Source organism: Eleutherodactylus coqui, chromosome 1, assembly GCF_035609145.1.
Source record: "Eleutherodactylus coqui strain aEleCoq1 chromosome 1, aEleCoq1.hap1, whole genome shotgun sequence".
NCBI lineage: Eukaryota > Metazoa > Chordata > Amphibia > Anura > Eleutherodactylidae > Eleutherodactylus > Eleutherodactylus coqui.
Genome location: NC_089837.1, coordinates 479,941,059 through 479,961,885, shown reverse-complemented (window position 1 = coordinate 479,961,885; position 20,827 = coordinate 479,941,059). Strand labels below are relative to the sequence as shown.

Below are 20,827 nucleotides of genomic sequence, written 5' to 3'. Positions count from 1 at the left end.
TGTGTGGTATCCGCACATCAAATAAGCAAATCTGCAGATGTTAAATGAAGTCCGGACACCCACTGCTTCCCTACGAGCGGCTTGATTCGAGGATCAGTAACTGGTCAGTGATAGAAAGCAGAGGGGGGTTATTAACCTCTTAATGCCACCGAATGTAAACTTACATTCTGACAGGGGTTAGTCAAAGCAACATGATCTAAATGTACAGCCTGTGGATGGTACAGGGTCAGAAGTGAGCCCATGCCACCCTGCAGTGGGAGCCCACTGTGACTCACAAGCAGTCAGGGATTGGTGAGACCCCTTAAGCCCCACTTAAATGGAACAAACACCAGGCAAACTATGCCTGACACTCGTCCTTGTGTGTGCTTTGCTCCTGTGCTGTCACACAGGAGCGAGTACCGCTGCCTCTGACAGAGCAGCCAGCAGGAGTTCAGGGCGGTTGGTGATTGCTCTCCAATCACCTTAACACAGTGCCCCTTCAGTACTGAACAGCTGCTGTTTACACTGAATGATCATCGTTTAAGCTGCATAAGATCCTGAATGATGATCATTCAGTACTGAACGGCCGCTGTGTTAAGTGAATGGGGAGGGTGAGTGAAATCTCCAGCCGCCCAAGCCCCCTGCTGGCCGCTCTGTCAGAGAGCCAGCACTACTTGCTCCTTTGCAACAGAATGGGGGAGAGTACATGCGGGGACGAGTGTTGGGTATCGTTAGCCCGACAGGCGTCCCATCTGAATGGGGCTTTACATGCAGCAATAAATGTGGATCACAGCATGTACAGGGTTTACATGGGGAGTGTGCTCCCTCGGGCTCTCTGCAATTACAAAGAAAGCTGATGGTTTGCCATGACACCCAGGTGCCTGACACTGGTGTCTGGGCCTAACATGGCTATTGTGAGTGATAATGCATTATAGCAATCAAGTTGTTTCTGGTTCAAGTACCATAGAGTGCCAAATAAAGTTTAAAAAAAAAATTTTTTAAACAAGCCAACGATCTCGGAGTTTGGTCTAATACAGCCTGTTTATACGGGCAGATAAATCGTTGTCTTGTTCACTAATTAAATTTAATAGTTCAATTAAGAAGTCGTTCACATTCGCTGCATAAATGAGAACTGAACGAGCCAACGAATTTTAGGCCTGCATAAAATGATGAAAAAAGCCAAAGACTTATCCTTCGCTCGTTGGCTGCAGTTACACTGAACAATAATTCCATCCATCTAAAAAAAAAAAAAAAAAGCCTTAAGCCTGGGTTCTCACAGGGCGGAATCCCGCCAGAAACCTTGTGGTTTTGCCACAGTGAGTTTTCTGCCAGGAATGCGCAGCTCCAAAACCCCTGGAACATAGACAGCAGCGCAGCCGCAACAGGGATAAAAATAAAAAAGACATTCTGTGGCCGGGAAATCCGCACCGCAGTGCTGGATTGGCTGTCCCATGTGGATAAGGTTTGACAAACTGCGGGATTAGCGGCCGCAGGCGGATCTGCCACAGCCAAATTCAGCGCAGAATTTCTGCAGCAACTCCACCCTGTGTGAACCCAGCCTACAAGCAGTCAGGCTATTACCTCTGGGCCACAAGATATAGATTTACTGCGCAACTTCAGGAAGGCCATGGGTGCGTTTCTTGAAAGACAATAGTACAAACTATGGCTACTAGATTTCCCAAGACGGGATGCAGATTTATTCTGATTGGGGGAAAATTCTTTCCGGACCCCAAATAAAGTGTAGCAATTGGCCTTCACCTCAGAGGGGGGTTTTCTCTGGATCAACATGATAGGGTTACAGGTTGGACTTAATGGCGCTGTTTAAAGAACTCATAAAATGGACAAACGAAACGTGTATGATAATTGTATGGTCTAAACCCAACTATAATCTCTCACATTCCAGTGTTTGAATGATGATGGCTCCATCTAAAAGCACCTTGCGTGCATCAATACTTTGCAGGATATCCACAGGGTGAAGTCTGAAGGATTTCTGGTAAAGACATTGAATGCTAGCTCCAGGGTTACCCCCCACAGATTACCGCATCTAGGAGCCACAGCAGTTGTGACACCCTGTAATCCGTTTCATATATGTATAGGGGGCAGGAAAGTAGTCCTCCTCTGATCCCAGCACCCCATTCTTATGAAATCCATCTTTGTTGCCTATAGCAACCAATCACAGCCTAGCTTTCATTTTATATACTACGGAGCTAAAAATAAAAGCAGTTGCTACGGGCACCAAAGTTTTGTTTTTGGTGTTTTTTTTCCCCCCCTTTTCCAAAGACTGCATTTGTAAGAGTGTTGTGCTAGGATCGGAGCCGGACAACTTCTCCGTGACCCTCCCTGTATTTTTAGTACTCATATAATCAACCCAAATTTAGATACTTTTCACAAAAAAAACAAAACAAAAAAAATCAAGTCCGAAACATTTCTGTAAAACATTGTATTTTCCCTTTATAGTAGGCCCATCTTATAAACACAGCATAGCAGACATTCTACAGTCATGATGAGCGGGAAAACTACTCGGTGACATAAAAAACGTTGGTTGGCATATTTCCAGGGAACGCCTGCAAGAGTCGGTAACACAAATCAGCTATTGACATCCTAGGAAGAAGATAAAACAAAAATTACAGCCCCCTGAGGTCCGGCCGTAATGACATCCACTCCTGGTTGAAAAAAAAAACAAAAAAAAAAACTTCTTAGGCTATAAGAGAAAGCGGTACCCTGAATATAGTGGGGTGGGCTCATGCACGGCGCACCGGTCTCAGGCACTTGAATGCTTATAACGATTGCTAGAAGTTATAGGACTGGGAGGTTATGATATGGGTAAAGCTAATTCAACAGTCTCAGACTTTATAGGGACTGGCATAATTGTGGGACCACCCAAGTTTGCCCATCACATAAGATCACACCTCCATTGATGTATGTACCTTTCCATTTTATTTATGCTCGGCCCAGTGTTTCTGGTTTGTCAGTCAGTAAATGGTTTATTGACCAATAACATGAGTGGCAATAACAAGACGGTACAGAGTCGGGAGATGGAAACAGCATGTTTGCCGCAGCGATGGCTCAGCTTTCTAGTGTTGAGGTCCCAGTAGATCAAGCAGTAACTAATAAGACAAGTGGTCCCTGGCTTTTGCACCCAGGAAAACGGCAATAATTACAACAAAAATAAAAACCTGATTGCGGCGCAGAGTCACCACATCTGTCGATGCAAACGGCAAAAACTACAGGTTCAATGAAAGCTCTGAAACCCAAGGCTTTTCTTAAGACCTCTTCCTCCATCACATGGTGTTCCTTGTTCGTACAGCAGCGGCGATCGTTGGGCAGTATTGCACTTTTTGTAAACTCTTGCACCGGGATTCGATTTGCCAAATTTAAATCTTCGCTTTTCCCACGTGGAACTTGCACTCCATGCAGATATACATACATTTACCCATCTTAGTATCTCACTAGTAAAAGAGCCACTCTGTGCATTAAGGCTTTAATGCGCAAGTTGTATTCCCAGCTTCTAAATAGATGATGGCACTTTCAATTCCTCTATCATCTTGCTCTTCTCTTAAACTGTCCCAGTTAGTAGTATATACAACGCAACTCTATAGGTCATTTGGCAAAAAGGCTCTCAAGCCCATGTTGGACCCTGCTATTCCAAATCATACTCCTTTGCATAGAATATAATGCTTAAATAGCATGATAAGCACAGTGTGACTCTCTGCTCCAGCTATGGTTTGTCGCCACTGCTCAAAAGGTTAATAATCTCCTCCCTGCCATTTAAAAAAAAAAGTTGACATCTCCAATTTGATGTTACCAATGGAAAAGCCCCAGAATGCATACAGTACCACAAAAATTGGGCACAAGAGCTGGTACACTGACTGTACAGTAAATGGAAGCGGTCATGTGTCAAGAAGAGGACGAAGGTGATATATGAACTAGAAGAATGGGAGGGAAAGAGTAGGCATAGGAGACGGGGTGCAAAACCAGCCGTGCCTTAGATGAGGGGCCTGCTATGACCATTTGGGAACACAGGCCTAGTTTTCGTCAGGGATGCCACGGTTACAGGAGTAGGATACAAGTCCCTTCCCTATAAACAATGGATACAGCACCCATCCCTTCATAGCTGAGATCTTAAAACAAAAAGGGAAGAAGAAGAGGAAAAAAAAAAAAAAAGGATACACACTATTAAAATGACTCCATCCCCGGTGGTGCTGTCCTGCACTAGTGCAGCCCCCAGCCTCTTCTGGACACTATTGATAACTTATACAATATATTTCTCAGCACAATCAGATGTGAAATTAAATAAATATGTTTTTAAAAAAAACAAAAACCCTAGTTGTGGTTCTGAGCTCTAAAGTCCCAGTGAGTGCACAGAGTTTGAGCCTCAGGTTTCATATTGGTTGTGTGAACTTTCAGTTGGTTTATGCTGATGTTTCGTCGCAGTCTCGCCCCCTGCAGATGAGGTGAGGCCATCACGTGTGGTGTACTTCATGAAACATCAGTTCACGGGGAATCGGCGTTTCGGGACCAAAGTTCTTCCCTGCTCTTCTCTCGAAGGCTGCAACCATCTGCTTCACCACCTCATCGAAAAACACAGTGGCCAGCTGGGAATGCAGCAAAGACCGAAATTCAAAGGAGATCTGTGGGACGAAGGGAAAAAGTGTATTGAAAATTGGACAGGGGGGGGGGGGGGAAAGTAAAAAAAAATATTATAAAGATGGAATAGTGTTAAACAACACGGACATCTTTGAACTCGCAAAGATTTCATGTGAGATGTAAATAATTCCTGTTACTAGTTACTTTATCGCAGGTAGAATACCCAAGTGTATCTACAGAAGGATCAAGCTACAAATCTTATACAAAAACACTTTTTAAAAGGGCCACTCAGGCAAGAAACACTATTTTCATGCCTGCCCCCTCACTTGATTGCCACACTTTGGAGGTCTCCTTTTTTGTATTGCAGTCACTTCCCTGCAGTGCAGCCCCTGTCTGATGCTTATCAAACAGCATCTTGATGGGAAGATTTTTATTTTTTTTACTGTCACTTTTAATCAATCCCATGATGCATTAGCCTAGTCTTAAGGTGCTTTTACATGGAACTAACTGTCAGACGCAAGATGCTCGATAGGTTGTCCCAGATATAAAATGGTTTGTGCCTTTACATTCACAAACGATAATCATTCCTGTGTAATGTGTAAAAGCACCTTAAAGGGGTTCTGACATGAAAAAAAAAAAAATTGTACTCACCTTGCCTGGCCCGATCGCCAGGCATGTCCCCTCCAGCCGGCATCTTCTTCTGTGCCTTTAAAGCAGAGCAGGAGCGGTCAAAAAGACCGCTTCCTGCTCTGGTCCGTCCGTCAGGCACTTCCGAGGTGAACGGACGGACCGCACAGTGCTTGCTGTGGGCGGCCCGTCCGTCCTGCTGAACTCCGGAGTGCTGAACATGCGTAGTGGAGACGCGGCCCGTCCTGACTCCTGTCAGAGGGCACCTCTCCACTGCGCATGCGCGCGATCCCGGAGCGGCGCGGCTGCTGGAGGAAGAAGACTGCCTGCCGGGAGGCATACTAGCACTTTCTGCTTAGGTTAAGCAGCGCTGCTGATTAGAGCCACCTGATTGGCTCTTCGGCACCACGTGACTGCACAGTGTGCACCAATCAGGTGGCTCTAGTCAGGCTGCTTAACCTAAGCAGAAAGTGCTAATACGCTGCCGGGAGATGACCCCCCGATGTCAACAACAACAGGAGAACAGGTAAGTATAAGATTTTTATGCTTTAGCAGCCATTAACCCATGGGTTCCCTGGGTCCATTAGGCAGACCAGGGAACAATGGCTGCTAAAGCATAAAAAAATTATTTGTGTCAGAACCCCTTTAAGTTATGGATGTGACAGGGAGCCGGGTGATGTATTTTTATATACTCACCCACTCCTTGGTTCCAGCTGTGTCCCCCTCTGAAGTGCAAGTGGCACACGAAAATGTGACGCTTTTCGGAGTCTTGCGTGCACACACCCGCTCCCCTAGACACTCTGCAAAAGTCAGATTTGCATGCCGCTCAATGACTTTAGAGGAGACACCGCTAGATCACGGGAGCCGGTGAGTAAAGAGAAAAAAAAAAAAAAACAACACCACCAGGCTCCCCCTCACATCCCCTAAGAGCACCATAACTTAGTTTATAGTGCTGTCGGGACTTAACAATGTTCCCTTTAAGGCTATACCAATTTTTGTAGGGGGACACAATTTAATTATCGTTACCTTCTATATTCACCTAAATAAGCTATAGATCGTAAGTATACGGTCAGGAGAAGGAGCTGTGATCTCCTCTATTATAACTGTGTGACAAGAGCCTCTAATCATTATCAGTAACTGCCAGGAGAGCTTGTATCCCCCCCTCCAAGCAGTTTTTGTGGTAGATGCATGTAACTGCATCACACAGACTGAAAAATGAACTAGAAAAATGAATCCATAACCCCCAAGTGGATCAGAGTTGGACAGTCATGTGATCTCAGTTCTGACCAAGGGGAAAGGGAGAGCGAAGAAGAAAGAAAGAAGAAAAAAAAAAAACAGGACTGGTCCTTTAATCTTGTTTACAGACCAATGTACTTCTATATCTCTACAGTTTTTTTTCTTCTTACAGATGTACTCGGATCTAATAGCCCCAAATAATTCTACGTAGATACTAGTAACTGCCCTCCCCCTAGCCCCACTGGATTTTTCTATAAAATTCTCCTCTGTGGCCCCCCTGCTAAGGTCGGTTAAAAAAGGGGGGGAAAAAAATGTGCTAAAGTTCAGTTTGAGGCTTTAGATGGAGGTTTGGGATAATGGCAATAAGCGAAAACGTTGGGGCAAAATTTTGAAAATTCCATAATACCCCTTTTAACCCCTCTGTACTCCACAATGGATGTAATGTCACTTCTATGATACTCTTATTTATACTAGACACTTGAATGTAAGGAGGATGAAGTTATCATCAAATAAACGTCACATACCGAAAAGTCTACAGTGCATGTACGAGGATAACCAGGGATGCCAGGACTGAAGCGCCAAATGGTCTCCAAATGGTTGAAAAGACGACCGTCCGTACAAGCAGCCTGGAAATATAATGAATGCATTAATAAAAGGAGCGTCTCTATTACGGAACCACGCAGCAGCAGCAGCAGACATCCTCTTAAACAGAGCTGGCAAGGGTTGCAGGTTTCCTGGCATGAAGCTAGTAATACAGTCTCCTTCCATCTCTGGTGACCTTGAAATCCACTTTACCCTTTAATATGCGGTAAAACATGTGGCCCGTGTCCAAGCTGGCAGAGACTATCTGAGCTTCAGTTGCCACAGAGAGAGAGAGAACGAACTCATACTGTGGAAGAGGTAAGGGTGCAGGAAGACTGCGTACCCCCACCCCATTACACAGTACTAGCACATACAGAATAAGTACTCTGCAAGGTTGTACTTAGCTCCTGCACACACACTTTCAAGCCCGGCCGATATACGCTGCCCCTCTGTTGCATTGGTTTACAATGCATCAGTTCACATGGGCGTATTCCCACAGCATAAAAGTGGCCAGCCTAGATAGCGCATTCTAGCCAGGCACTTTTACGTCGCCGGCTGCATAAACTCCTATGGGAGCCTATGACAGCTGCCGAAGAAGGGAGGCGGGAGGGACTTTAGCAGCATGACTGCTAAACTCCCACCCCTTCCCTCTCCTATCTACACCTTGCTGGCTGTTTGCAATGGAAGGGGGCGGGAGCTAGTCGCTAAGCTCCCGCCCCCCTTCCTTTGCAGAAAGCCGGCGAGAGGTAGGGAAGGGGGAGACAGATTAGCAGAGTTAAACTGCCTCCCCTCGCCCAACGGCATTGCATATAGGTCGAGCCCGTGCCGTCTGAACGGGCACACAAACGTTAGATTTGTTTGCGCGTTCTCGCGTTTTTACGTCACCGGCGCGTGAACGTAAAACCACATATGCCCGTGTGAATCCAGGCTGAAGAGCGTAAAACAATTTTATTTTCCCCACTTTCATGTGTATTTGAATAGGTCTGCTATATCATTGGGTGGTCTTTAATTGGGGGATCTACTAGAGGGGTTTCTGCTTATCGGGAAAAAAAAAAACTTATTTATTGTATACTGAGATGTTTTGCAACTTTGTAATATATAGTTTGTGTCAATTCATCATGCCACAAGATCTCTGCTTGCTTGCAGTGAGCGGGAATATTCATGATTTGCATTCAAAAGCATGGAGCATGTCCTGATAGAGGTGCAGGGCTTGTTACAGTGTATCAGATTCCTCCTTTTAACAAGTTGTGCCATTTGGAGGGGATTAGAGGAGTTCTCATATTCATCCATTCCTAGACAGCAGAGAACTTAAAAGCGGTGAGGAATAGATGCGCTCGCTGCACTTTCATGTAAGCTAACAGTGATTGTACATGCAAGTGAATTTCATATCATAAAAAGACATGATCTTATTTGAAAGAGGACTATAAAGAAATTAACCCCTAAGGATTGTGTGCTTTTCCCATTTAAAGTCCCCTCCCCCCACTTTTTTTTGTTGGAGGGGGCTGGTGGCTTGTTTTTATGGCATATACACTGCTGAAAAAATGACTAGATACTTTATTCCGTGGGCCAGTACAATTACGATGATACCATATTTTTCCGTTCCATCTTTCAAAAAAAAAAAACAAAAAACAACTAATTCTTGGAAACAGGGGATCAGTAAAGTGCAATTCTGCTGTTGAGTTTTTGTCATTGTTTGATCGCCTATACCATATACGGCAATACTTCAGGACTGCAGTATATGGTATTTCAGCTGGCATTCTATTAAGACAGGCTACAGGCCCATCAGACAGAAATACATGGCAGTCCTGGGGGCCTTCAGAAGGCCATTGGCTGGCTGCCATAACGACCAAATGGCACCTCGTAATCTCATTTTTCAGGGAGATATTTGGGACACCTGAACGCGGATCGGGGTATTTAAATGCCACGGTAAGAATTCACAGCGTAATTTAAAGGCTTACCAACTGCGATCGGCCAGGTGTTCGCTGTCAAAGACAGCCAACATGTACCATGTATGGAGCGGGCTTGGCTTCTGATCCCACTCTAGACAAACCTGGCACCCCCAAGATACACATATACATCTTGGAGCGCTAATGATTTAAGCACAATAGAACGCAATATATTTAAAGGGGTTGTCTAGTTGCAAACTATTGTTGACCTATCCCCAGAATAGGCCAACAATGGTGGATCGGCAGAATTTTTCTCCCGAGATCCCGCCGATTAGCTGTTCGTCGGGTCGCTGCACAGAGTTGATTTCTGCAGGAAGCAGGCAGCTCTGTTCCCACTGCAGTGGCCATATTTGGTATTACAGGCCATTAATTTCAATGGGAACTTTGCCTATACTAGCAGCGAGAACAGAGCTGTCAGTTTCCTGCAACTAGTCGAGTACAGGTGGTCTCACAGAAACGCATGTATATGCATGACTCCATTCCAGCTCCTCCTCATGCAACGAGGAACAGGGGCTCTGGACCCACTCTTATTAGCGTATTATTTATTTGGTAAAGCTTTAATGCCCCTTTTGTGAAACCTTCAATATTTGCCTAACTAAAGTGGGTCCAAACAGAACTGGAAGTCCGAGGGCCCCTTAGGAGATGCTCTGCATAGTGCCTGTATGAGAGCAGAAAACCGTCTAGCCAGACTAAACATCAAGCTGTATGGCTGAAGTGCAAAGAAAATAAAAATGGTCAGTTTTTATACATTTTTTGTATACATTGTGCTGCATGTTATTATCTATAGAGCAACGAATACAATGTATCATACACTTACTTTGACTAAATGAGGGCGCACTAGGGTGAGGATAGAGGTGTACCGTTCCATGATGGGTGGGAAGCCAACCTCCAGCTGCGCTTTAGCATATCCAGTACGTTTGGAGATAACTGTAGACTTCTTACACCAAGGCACAAACTGTTTGTATTCTTCCACATTGGACACAACTTCGTACATCTCCTGCATGGAGTACCTAAAGAAGAAGAAGATGGAACATGGTTAAACGGCACGCACATCACCAGAATCGTATAGATCAAAGGCCAAATACCAATAATGATCCCCAGAGGTAACAGCAACTATTGGCCTCCAGCAGGGCAACATCCCTACAGGCTTTCCACTCACAAAGCCTGCAGCCCCGATCCAGCAGCAGGGGCCGCTGCAGAGGCTGTGCCTGCCGACCCCTCACCTTGACGGTTGTGCAGCGTACAGGATGGCACATGCAGACGCTGAGAAAGGGGGGGGGGGGGGGGGGGAGTTGGGGTATTGCGTATGGACAGTATCATACGCAGCCTATACAAATGTATACGGCTCACGCTGCGTATGTGCGCAGATGAGAAACAGCGTGCTACGATTTACTTCTCCTGCGTATTGATATGCAGTGTGTACATGCCGCTGTGCATGGATCAATGAAAGTCCACCAAATTCACGCGTAATAAGTGGTGAAAAACACGGTCGTGGGGATGAGTCCTTATCGAAAGGCGTTATTAATGCGGTGATGCGAGCGCTTCGTCAGCGGTCAGTCACTATAAAGAAGACCATACACCTTGTACTCCGCATCAGGGAAAAGCTGGAGACGCTTCAATACGCCATTAACCTTTTGCAATCCAATTTTGGATTCAGGGTTTTCTAGGGGGCTTTCTCTTTCTGCCATTATACAATGGCGCCATCTGCTGGCTAGAGCCAGTACTGCGGTATGGGACATGTTGGAGAGGCCACCGACAACAGAGCGGCCAGTAATATACAGTAAGAATACCCTGCCGGACGTCTTCCGACATCGGAGCTGTACAGGCTTCAATCAGAAGGTCTTCAGACGTCAGACAGTGGATTGAAAAGGGTTAATAGAGAGTGAAACCAGGCAGGAGATCCTTATGATTGTGTCCGCCACAGATACAGCCACACATACTGGAGGGGTCTAACACACCCCGTATACTTTCATTTTCAGGACGCATCATGTGACCAGACTTGTCTCCTTACATAAGTGCATCCTCCCCACATGTCAACGCTGGAATACTAACGTAAAACATTTCCTACAATTGCGTTCTTAGTCAGACCGTGGCAGGAAGATCTCCGTGAGTCACAGAGCGCTGCAGCCGGACAGATAAGAATTGGAAGCAGCTGATCGGTTATGGGCAGCAGTGATCTCATCTGGATATGCGCAGCCTTCTAGTATCACATCTGCAGGATTCCTGGCCTGCGATCCCATAACATAAGCAAACAATATCCTTTGTTTTATGGCTCATGTCCACGGACGGAGCGGGATACGCCAGCCGATTTCCGCCATGACAGTACTGCATTTAAAAGCAAAAGTGCCCGCAAGCGATCGTGTAATTCTGCTGTGGAAATCCCAAGGTCTCCATTAATACTATATTAATGGAGACCTCCCGCGGTGAATTAGAACATGCCGCGATTTCTTTTACCGCGGCGGAAAGCTGCGGCAGAATCACGCGTGTGAACACTGAGCTATTAGGTTCAATAGAACCTAATAGCTACGATATTCCGCCGCAGGAAACGCCGCAGAAGTCTGTCTGTGGGAATTAGCCCTTAAAGGGGAAGAAGTAAAAAAGCTGATAATACGGAAAACTATTTGTAAATAAAGAGGATGAGACCCGCTAATATAAATTACAGGTGATTATACACCTTAGGTGAATGTCACATGAACCTGCAATTTTCAGCAAAACCGAACAACGAAGGGTGGCACAGATTTAATTTCAATAGGCCCCATCCTTTTCTCTCAAGGGAGAAAAGCCACCACCAGATGTGTACTAACAGCAACAGATCCCCTCCCTCTCTACTGAGTCTAGATACCAAGTCAACTGAGCATGCTCCTTAATTGGGGGAAGCAGGGGAGGGTAGCTGTTGGCTGAACATTACCTAAAAAGTGTATGGCCAGCTATTTAGAAGTAATTTCCTATATAGTAGTAATATTTAGTGTATTAGGCCATTATAAAATCTACTCATTACCAAAGATATATACATTTTCATATAGTATTAGACTGTGTCGGTATTAGTGTATCTTGACGCCACCAGGAATTCCTAGTGGAGTCGAGACTGACGGGGTAGTGGGGGGACTCCCCCTGATGCTGATTGGCTGTTCAGCGTGAGGTTCTGCAAGCCCATTAAACATTCATAGAAAAAGGCATACAGCATGTGCTAATTCACCGCGGGAGGTCTGCCACGCAGACCCAGGACAAAGATCCTTCACCGGCAGCGGGTGTGCCGGGCCACAGGCAGCTGCCGCGCAGCCCCAGCACAAACGTCCTTCACCGGCCACTGCAGCGGCCCACAAGCAGCAACCCCCAAAACTTCGGCAGCAGGGAGGCCATACAGAATCGCCAGCGGTTTCCTTGGAGCGGCCGTGACGGTGCCGTGTTGCCGCCAGCGCAAAGGTGGTGACAGTGGAGGTCCGGGACGGAAGCTGCGGGCGGAACGGAGAGATGAGCGGCCGACCACCTATCACGCTTGCCTGAAATGCCATCCAGCAAGGAGAACAATGGGCTCTCACACAAGCAATACATGGCATATGCCCGTAATACATGGCATATGCCCGTAATACATGGCATACACGTGCACAAAAAAAAGAACGCAGTATTACGCGATGCATACATGCAGCTGTTAGCTAAGTCAATTCAAATACGTTTGTGTGAGTCCTCCCTAAGGCTGGGTTCCCACGGGACCGAAATCCCGCAGGAAATCTTGCGGCTTGACTGCATCGAAAAGCTGCAAGATTTCCGCAGAAGAGCCGCAGGTTTTGAAGCAGTTTGGCAGCCGGCATTTTGCTGCGTCTTTCTCTCCCCATAGAGAGGAGTGAGGCCGCAACGGATAAGAAGAATCGACATGCTGCAGCTGTCAATTCTGCGCCTCATTGCCTGTTCTGCCTGGCTTTGCCGCGACGTATTGGCCGCCCCATGTGGACGAGATTTTTGCAAAATGTTATCCACATGGTTGGCTAATCCCAGAATTTCCACAGTAAATCAGTCCCATCTGAACCCAGCCTAATAGTAGCTTTCTCTGCTATCCTCCACCGTCCCCCAGCAATGTTATACACCTCTCTGTAATAGCTCAGTGGAAAAGCAGTGTATGCAGGTTCACAACAGGGGAGGAGACAGATTTTGCTAGGAATTCAGTCTTCCAGTCCACAGGGCCTTGAAAACAATATAAGCATAGAGACCAAACAATCGGAAACTTTTAATGATAACTGAAGACCTTTTGTAATTGGGTTAACAAAAAAACACGGATTTAAAAATAAATAAATTGCAGCGGTGTACATAGCCTTTAAAGAAGCCGTGCTCCCTACACAATCCCTTTCTGCTAGAGGAGATGCACTTCTCTACAGCACCACTGCAGAAATGAAGAGGCTGTCAATGTAATGTATGGAGATGCTGGGTGACATTGTAGCCATGAGAATCGGGAACACAAAGACAACTCCTCCGCTAGTCACACACATTGTGTTGTTAGAGCAACAGCTAGCTTTCATGACTTTCCCATAAAGATGAAAGCTGGACTCAGCGGAGGGTGCGTGTTTATTCAGTAGGGGAGAGGGAAAGCAGCCATTGGATTACATCATGCTGAATGCTAAGAGGGCGGCGGGGATGTCCCCATAGAACAGGGAACTATTCTAATCTGCTTTGTATGGGCAGCTCTAGTCACGCTGTTGACGTTTGTTTGTCCTTATAAGTCATGGTTTTGTTGTTGTCAAAACATGTCAAATATTAAAGGGTATTCCGGGCTTTTGGATAGGACATCAATAGTTGGACGGGGTTCCGTTGTTCGGGACCTTCATCCACCAACTCATCGCCCGGACAGATGTAGTAATCAGTGGTCATGGCAGGAAGTGGGAGCGCCCTCTTTACTCCCATTGAAGTGAATGGGAGCACCACGCTTCTCTCACGGTCAGGACATAACGTTGCGTCCCGACCAAAGAGATGCGGAAGTGTAAGAAAGGCGGCACTTCCATTATTTTAGTGGAAGTGAAGGTGGCGTGACCACTGATGACCACGATCAGCTGATGGACAAGGGGCCTGATAGTCAGACCCCATCCAGCAATTACTGTAATCTATCCAGAGGATAAAGGCCTATTTAAGCACAACGGTTATCGCTCAAAAGCAAACTTTTGAGCGACAATCGTGTGTAACTGCACTGACATCCTGCAGTTTTTGTTATGCGGGATTCACAGCGGGATACTATTGTTTCAGCTGTATCCCGCTCCCTGAACACAGGCCAGGTATGAAGAACACAGCGGTCCAGCTCGGTTCTTCATACCCCGCTCGGAGCGCCCGGCTGTTATACGCTCCGGGAAGAGAACAGCTGGATGCAGAGGATAAGCGGGGCCACCACGCTTGTCTTATACAAACAGAGCGCTCAGATCAAAGAACAGCTGGGGCCACCCCGCTTGTCTTCTGCATCCTCTGCTCGGAGCGCTTGGCTGTATAACAGCGTTTGAGCAATCACCTTGCGCTGTAAATGGACACAACGATTATCGCTCAAAAGACTTCCCGCAGAACTTCCGCCCGTGCTCGCCTTCATAGGATTGCATTACAAAACGCAATCCTATGCAGCCGGTCGCGATTTGTCCGTGTGAAAACATATGCGAAAAACAAATTGCGGCATGTTCTATTTCTGTGCGGGTCTCGCAGAAACGTCACTCCCGGTGCCCTGGCTCCGCTCTGTGCATGCGCCGGCTGGGCGGCAGCCAGCACATCACAGGGCCGGAGCCGCGGGAGCACGTGAGAGCTGCACTGGTCCCTGCAGGTGCTCGGGTCGGATCCCGCTGCGAAAATTCTCGCAGGGGATCCGACCCGGCCGTCTGCAGTTGGCCTATGGGAAACATTACACATTGCAATATGTGAGGCAGACAAAGGATAAACAGCTTCCTTAAACACGAAACGCATTTAGGCTGGCTTAGAATCATAGAATGGTAGAGTTGGAAGGGACCTCCAGGGTCATCGGGTCCAACCCCCTGCTCAGTGCAGGATTCACTAAATCATCACAGACAGATATTTGTCCAGCCTTTGTTTGAACACTTCTATTGAAGGAGAACTCACCACCTCCCGTGGTAACCTGTTCCACTCATTGATCACCCTCACTGTCTAATATCTAATTTGTATCTCCTCCCTTTCAGTTTCATCCATTGCTTCTAGTCCTTCCTTGTGCAAGTGAGAATAGATCCCTCTGCACTGAGAAATCGCAGTATGCTCTATATTGCTGCGGACTCTACGCAGACGGCCCCCATTGAAATCAATGCCACAGGAACTGCTTAGAGGAGGAGACAGACACTCCTATGGTGGTTACTGATGATGATCACACAGTTATAATAGAGGAGTTCACAGCTCATGGCCTGTAGCTTACTTATGTGAATATAGAATACAGAAGGCAATAACAGTATTGAACAGATAGAACAGGCTGAAGCTGATGCATCATGGGATTGACGCAAAAACAACATCAAGATAGCGCCTGATAAGCATCAGACATGGGGCTGCACTGCATGGGAGTGGCTGTAATATACAGAGGACGCCTCCATTGTATGACAGGCAATCAGGTGAGGGGTACAGGCATGGAAAAATGTGTTTTCACTGCATGTGTACCTTTAGTTTATATAAAGCCCATATTTCCAGCCACCGTTTCACTAAAATGACCGCAGCTTGTTTTGTCCAGTTTACATAGTAGCCAGAGGGCATTCCAGGGATTGCTGACATACTTGTCTCTCTGTGCAGACGCATGGGCTGGGAGTCTTCTATGGTCTGGCCACACATAGTAACACATAGAGTTAATAAAAATGTGACTTTTGCATTGTGATAAACAAATCTACAGTTTGAACAATAGTAGTGAGGGGCCTGCCCCCAAGAGATGACAATTTATGAGTAAACAGAGATGGCAATAGTCCAACCAACACTTTTAAAATAAGGTAGCGCATAAAGCTGTACGAGCCGGTCGCCAGACAGTATCTGTAGAAGTACACATATGACATGAATTAGGGTGCATTGATGCTACAGACAAAAAAAAAAAAAAAAAGGAAAAATTACCTAGGGACCAAACTGAAATAATGTAGGAGCCAAATAGAAATTTTAACCCCTTTAACGGCCGCATGATACGCCTTTTGACGGAAATGTATTGGCAGTCTATGAAGAGAGATCGTGGAGTGATCTCTTTCCAGACATCACGGGTGCCAAGTGTTTCTTACACCATTTAAATCCCTCAAACGATGTTCAGGCGTCCAGTATGGCCCCCCTCAATGACATTGCAGGGAGCAGTGCGGGTGTCGTAGCAGTCGGGGGCCTTCTGAAAGGCCCTCAGGGTTTTCTTGGCTCAATCGCAGTATAATGCTATAGTATTACATCATAGTGCAGGAGCGATCAAAGCATCGCAAGTTGTCGTCAACAACTAAAAATAAGAATAAAGCTTTATTATTTAAAAAAAAAAAAATGTAATAAAAGTTAAAAAAAAAACACCTTTGGCCATTTTAATAATAAAAAAATAGAAGTAAAACAAAAATACATATTTAGTATCACTGCATCAGTATAACGGATTATTTACCACGTGCGGTGAAAGTCGCCAGGAAAAAAAACAACAAAAAAACCCAGAAAGAATGCTAGAAATGCGCTTTTTTTTGTCATCCGATGTCCTAAAACAAAATGCAATAAAAAGCAATCAAAACATCGTATGTACTCCAAATGGTACCAAAACAAACTTTAGGATGTCATGCAAAAAATAAGCCCTCAGACTACTATGTTGACGTAAAAATAAAAAAAAATAAAAAGATATTGCACGCAGAAGATATTTAAAAAAATAAAAGGTCTTTGAAAAAAAATAAAAGCATTACAGCAAAAAGAGAAAAATCAAACAAAAAATAAAATAAAATTAAAATAATAAGTTTGGTATCACAGTAATCGTACTGACCCATAGAATAAAGTTATCATGTCATTTTTGTTGCGGTTTGTGGGGCGCAGAAACAAAACCCACCGAAAGATGGCGGAGGTTCAGTTTTTTTTGTTCACTTTACTCCACTTAGAATTAAAAATTTTTTTTACAGTACATTATATGGTACATTACATAGCGCCATTTAAAAATACAACTCGTCCCGCAAAAAAACAAGCCCTCATACAGCGACGTCGATGGATAAATAAAGGAGTTACGATTCTTTAAGGGGGGGGGGGGGGTAGAGAGAAAATGGAAAAACAGAAAAATGCTTGGTCACTATGGGGTTAATTAATAGCGTTACAAATAAGAAAATACAATTTACAAGGGGTTGCCCAGTTGTACAACTACTGATGGCATACCCTTAGTATAAGAAATCAATAGCAGTCTGGTAAGGGTTAACTGCTTGCGCACCTAGCCATTTTCTGCAGGAAGCAGACTGCTCTGGTTTCACTGCAGTGGCCAGCCTTGCTAGGATATGCAAAGTTTCCTTTCACTTAAATGCCTGCAATACCAAGCTGGGCCACTGCAGTGCAAACGGCGCTGCCCGTTTCCTGCAGATATCAGTTTGGTGCACAAGCACATCTCTCCTCCTTTAGATCCCTCGTTTTCTGCTTCTTACAATGAATATGGGTCCATAATAGCGAGTATAATCATTAGCACAGGCTCCATTCTCTGCCCCCTCCCCTCTCAATTTACCGCAGCCAAGGCCCACCTACCTACAGTAAACTGCAGGTGCAAATGAGTCACCCCCCCCAAGAGATCACACACAGTATATCCCTGCTGCTACATCCTTGAGCTGCGGACACGGGATAACGGGTTTTCCTGGGACTGCCCCTTTAATGCCCAGAAGCACACTGTAGCAGGATTTGACGGTCTACGGTGTCACCACCGGCAGAGATCCAGAAGAATCAATAGAGACTAGCTGCCATTAGTGTTGACTGTGAGGAGATGTGACATACTTGGAATGGATAGGACTGTCTGTTCTCAGGCTTCAACAATGCATCATATTCAGTGGGCTCAGAGCCGGCCTTTGATATTACTGCAATTAATATTCTCTCTGCAGACGAAGCTGTCACACCTTGACGTCATCATCTTTAGAATGGGTTCTTTCTTTTAAAAGCCATCAAATGACCCCCTAACACTGGATCCCTAGATTAAAGTCTACCTGACATTTCAGAATAAGCTGTTGTGTGTATACATGCAGATCACCACTATTTCTGCCCATTATAGGACTTGTATCCTGCATTTTTTATCATTTTTTGCACCACTGCAAGCTCCATCTCTACTTCTTAGTTTTACTAGAGTTGGTGGGTGCAGACTAGCTGCTATGGAATCTCCCATAAACTGCATAGAGAATAGGAGATGCTGCTCCGCTATCTCTGTAGCACATCGGCAGAAGCAGCAGCAGCAACATGGAGGGCATTAATCAGCAGTACCGAGCAGTGTAGCTGTGAATTCAGCACCTAGGTGGGATAGGCCGCCTGCACACGGGTGGAAATCCCGCGGCGGGATTTCCCGCGGGATTTCCGCCACTGAAAGTTTGCATAGGAGTGCATTACAATACGCACTCCTATGCAGACGGCCGCGGTTTGGCCGCGCGAGATCTCGCGCGGCAAACAAACCGCGACATGTCCTATTTTTGCGCGGGGCACGCACTCACCCGGCCGCCGGCTCCAGTCTACGCATGCGCCGGCTGCGCCGCAGCCGGCACATGAAAGAGCTGGGGCCGCCAGGCGCGGGAGAGTACGCGCTCGTCCCTGCAGGCTCTCGGGTCGGGTCCCGCGGCGAGAATTCTCGGCCATAGAAAGGTTTCTAGAAGCTGCAGCTTCTGTGTCTAGGCCTCACTGTGCAGCTGCTTCCTCCTCCATATGCTTTTATTGCCTGCATGTAACCTGATCCATCAGTGAGCAAAGAGTGAATTATCAGTGTAGTAGGAGGTTGGTAAGTCGAGAAAGTGATACTTTTTGCCACTAAAATATTACAAAGTTTCTTAGTTTCCAAAATTTGCTTGCACTATTAATTTACGCCAAATTTGTTGTATAAGTGCCCATGATCTTATTTACATACATCCTTTCTTCTAAAGGGTTTTCCTTTTTGTGATGGTAGAGTTCTTTTTATTCAAGCTGTCAATTGCGAAAGGGCCGCAGATCAGACAGCTTCCACTTACTTCAAAGCAGTCCACACAAAAATGGAGCATGCTGCAATTTTTCATCCGTGAGCGGAAACTGCAATTGGTTTCCACTCCTGTGCAGGAAGAACCGCTTTTCCATAGCATGCTATGGACGGTATTTGCTGTGGATTCCGGAGGCGGTTGCCTGCTCCGTTTTCCCCAATGCAAATCTGCCTGTGTGCAGGCAGCCTAAGGGCTAATGCCCACAGCTGGATTTCCGCAGCGGTTCACCGCAACTATTAAGTTCTATTGAACCTAATAGCTCAATGTACACACCGCGGAATTCCGCAGCGTGAAATTACCCGTAGCATGTGACACTGCCAGCGATTTATGTGCTGTACTGCGCATGCGGGAGCTATGCAGCGGATCCAGAGGTGAGTATGGGGTCTTTGGGGGGGGCGCCATGATGGACTCTGCTGCAGTATTCTGCTTGCGGAGCCCGTCACGGCCGTGGGCATTAGCCCTTAGGGAGACTAGAACCTGCTTTTATGCGGTACAAACTTTAAGGGTTATCCATTACTCTGCATATCATGTACTCCAAGCCATTCAACCCCAACCCCTCCTTGCTGCAAGTAATACCATATACGCAGAGCTTAATTCTCAGTTCAAATGCAATTGGGGATCAATTATTGGATATAACTGGACCGGTAAGTCCAGCTTTGAAAGGGAATCATGCAGATTTCATTTAATGGGAAGGTAGTACTAAAAAGATAATTTTAGCAAACATCACAGCCTCAAAAATCAAAGTGATCTCCAAAAAGATAATATTAGCTACTATGATATTAAATAAAATAAAAATAAGCTGGGTTATCATTCTAGCTGGGTTCTCATTTTACCGACCTCGGAAGGATGGAAGGCTGAGTCAACCTTGAGCCGGCTACCTGAATCAAGCGGGGATTGAACTTGCAACCTTCAGGTCGCAGACGAGAGCTTACACTCTGCACCACACGATAGGTCAGGATAGGTCATCAGTAGTCGATCGCTGGGGGTCTGCGACCTGGGCCCCCCTCTGACCAGCTGTTTACTGGGCTGGTGTGCTTGTGCACAGAATTAATTGTTGCAGGAAGCAGATTGCAGCATTCTTACTAGAGTAGCCCGGCTTGGTATTACAGGTAAACTTTTCACTTATTACAATGGGAACGTTGTAATACCAGGTCAAACCACTACAGTAGGAACAGTGCTTTCTGCTTCCCGCAGAAATTAACTCACACAAGCACACCGACAGCGGATTGGCGGAGAGTCCCAGGTGGTGGACCTTCACCTATCCACTACTGATAACCTACCCTGTGGATAGGCCATCAATAATTTAGAACTGGAAAAACCCTTTATTTTCTTGTTTTCAAAAAAAGATCACCTCAAAAAGCTGAGTTATGATAAAACTCTGCAGTTTCTAATAGAGCAGTAACATACCTGCAAAAAGCTTCAGGAAGCGTATAGACTAAAGCTTTATAATAAAATAATATAATTACCCCATGATTCTCCTCTCGGAGTATTCTTTCCTCTTGTTAGTCAATCCAAGGAAGCTTCGACAATGCTGCACACAAGGGTTGCTGACATCTTGCAAAAACCCTTTTGATGTTCTGGTCATGAGGATGCCGCAGGAAGACAGATGCCTGCAAAGCAAGAGAAGAGTCAGGAGAACAAGAAACGGTTGAACGAATTTAGAGCGATAATCGTCCCATTTAAATGACCCATAAAAGTAAGTGAACCATCGATTTAATCCTTGTCACTCAGATACCTGGTGACAGA

The 20,827-nt window shown here is 45.8% G+C and overlaps 1 protein-coding gene across 1 annotated transcript in view; it reads right to left on the bottom strand.

Moving 5' to 3' along the window:
- Positions 1-2,404: 2,404 nt before the first annotated feature.
- COQ10A (coenzyme Q10A) overlaps positions 2,405-20,827 on the bottom strand; it is a 28,892-nt gene continuing 10,469 nt past the window's right edge. Inside the window, exons 2-5 of the mRNA XM_066585397.1 lie at positions 20,548-20,691; positions 9,775-9,967; positions 6,954-7,055; positions 2,405-4,610 (exon numbers count right to left, since the gene is read on the bottom strand). Coding sequence (XP_066441494.1) covers positions 4,443-4,610; positions 6,954-7,055; positions 9,775-9,967; positions 20,548-20,691 — 607 coding nt within the window. The 3' untranslated portion in view covers positions 2,405-4,442. The remainder of the gene's footprint in view (positions 4,611-6,953; positions 7,056-9,774; positions 9,968-20,547; positions 20,692-20,827) is intronic.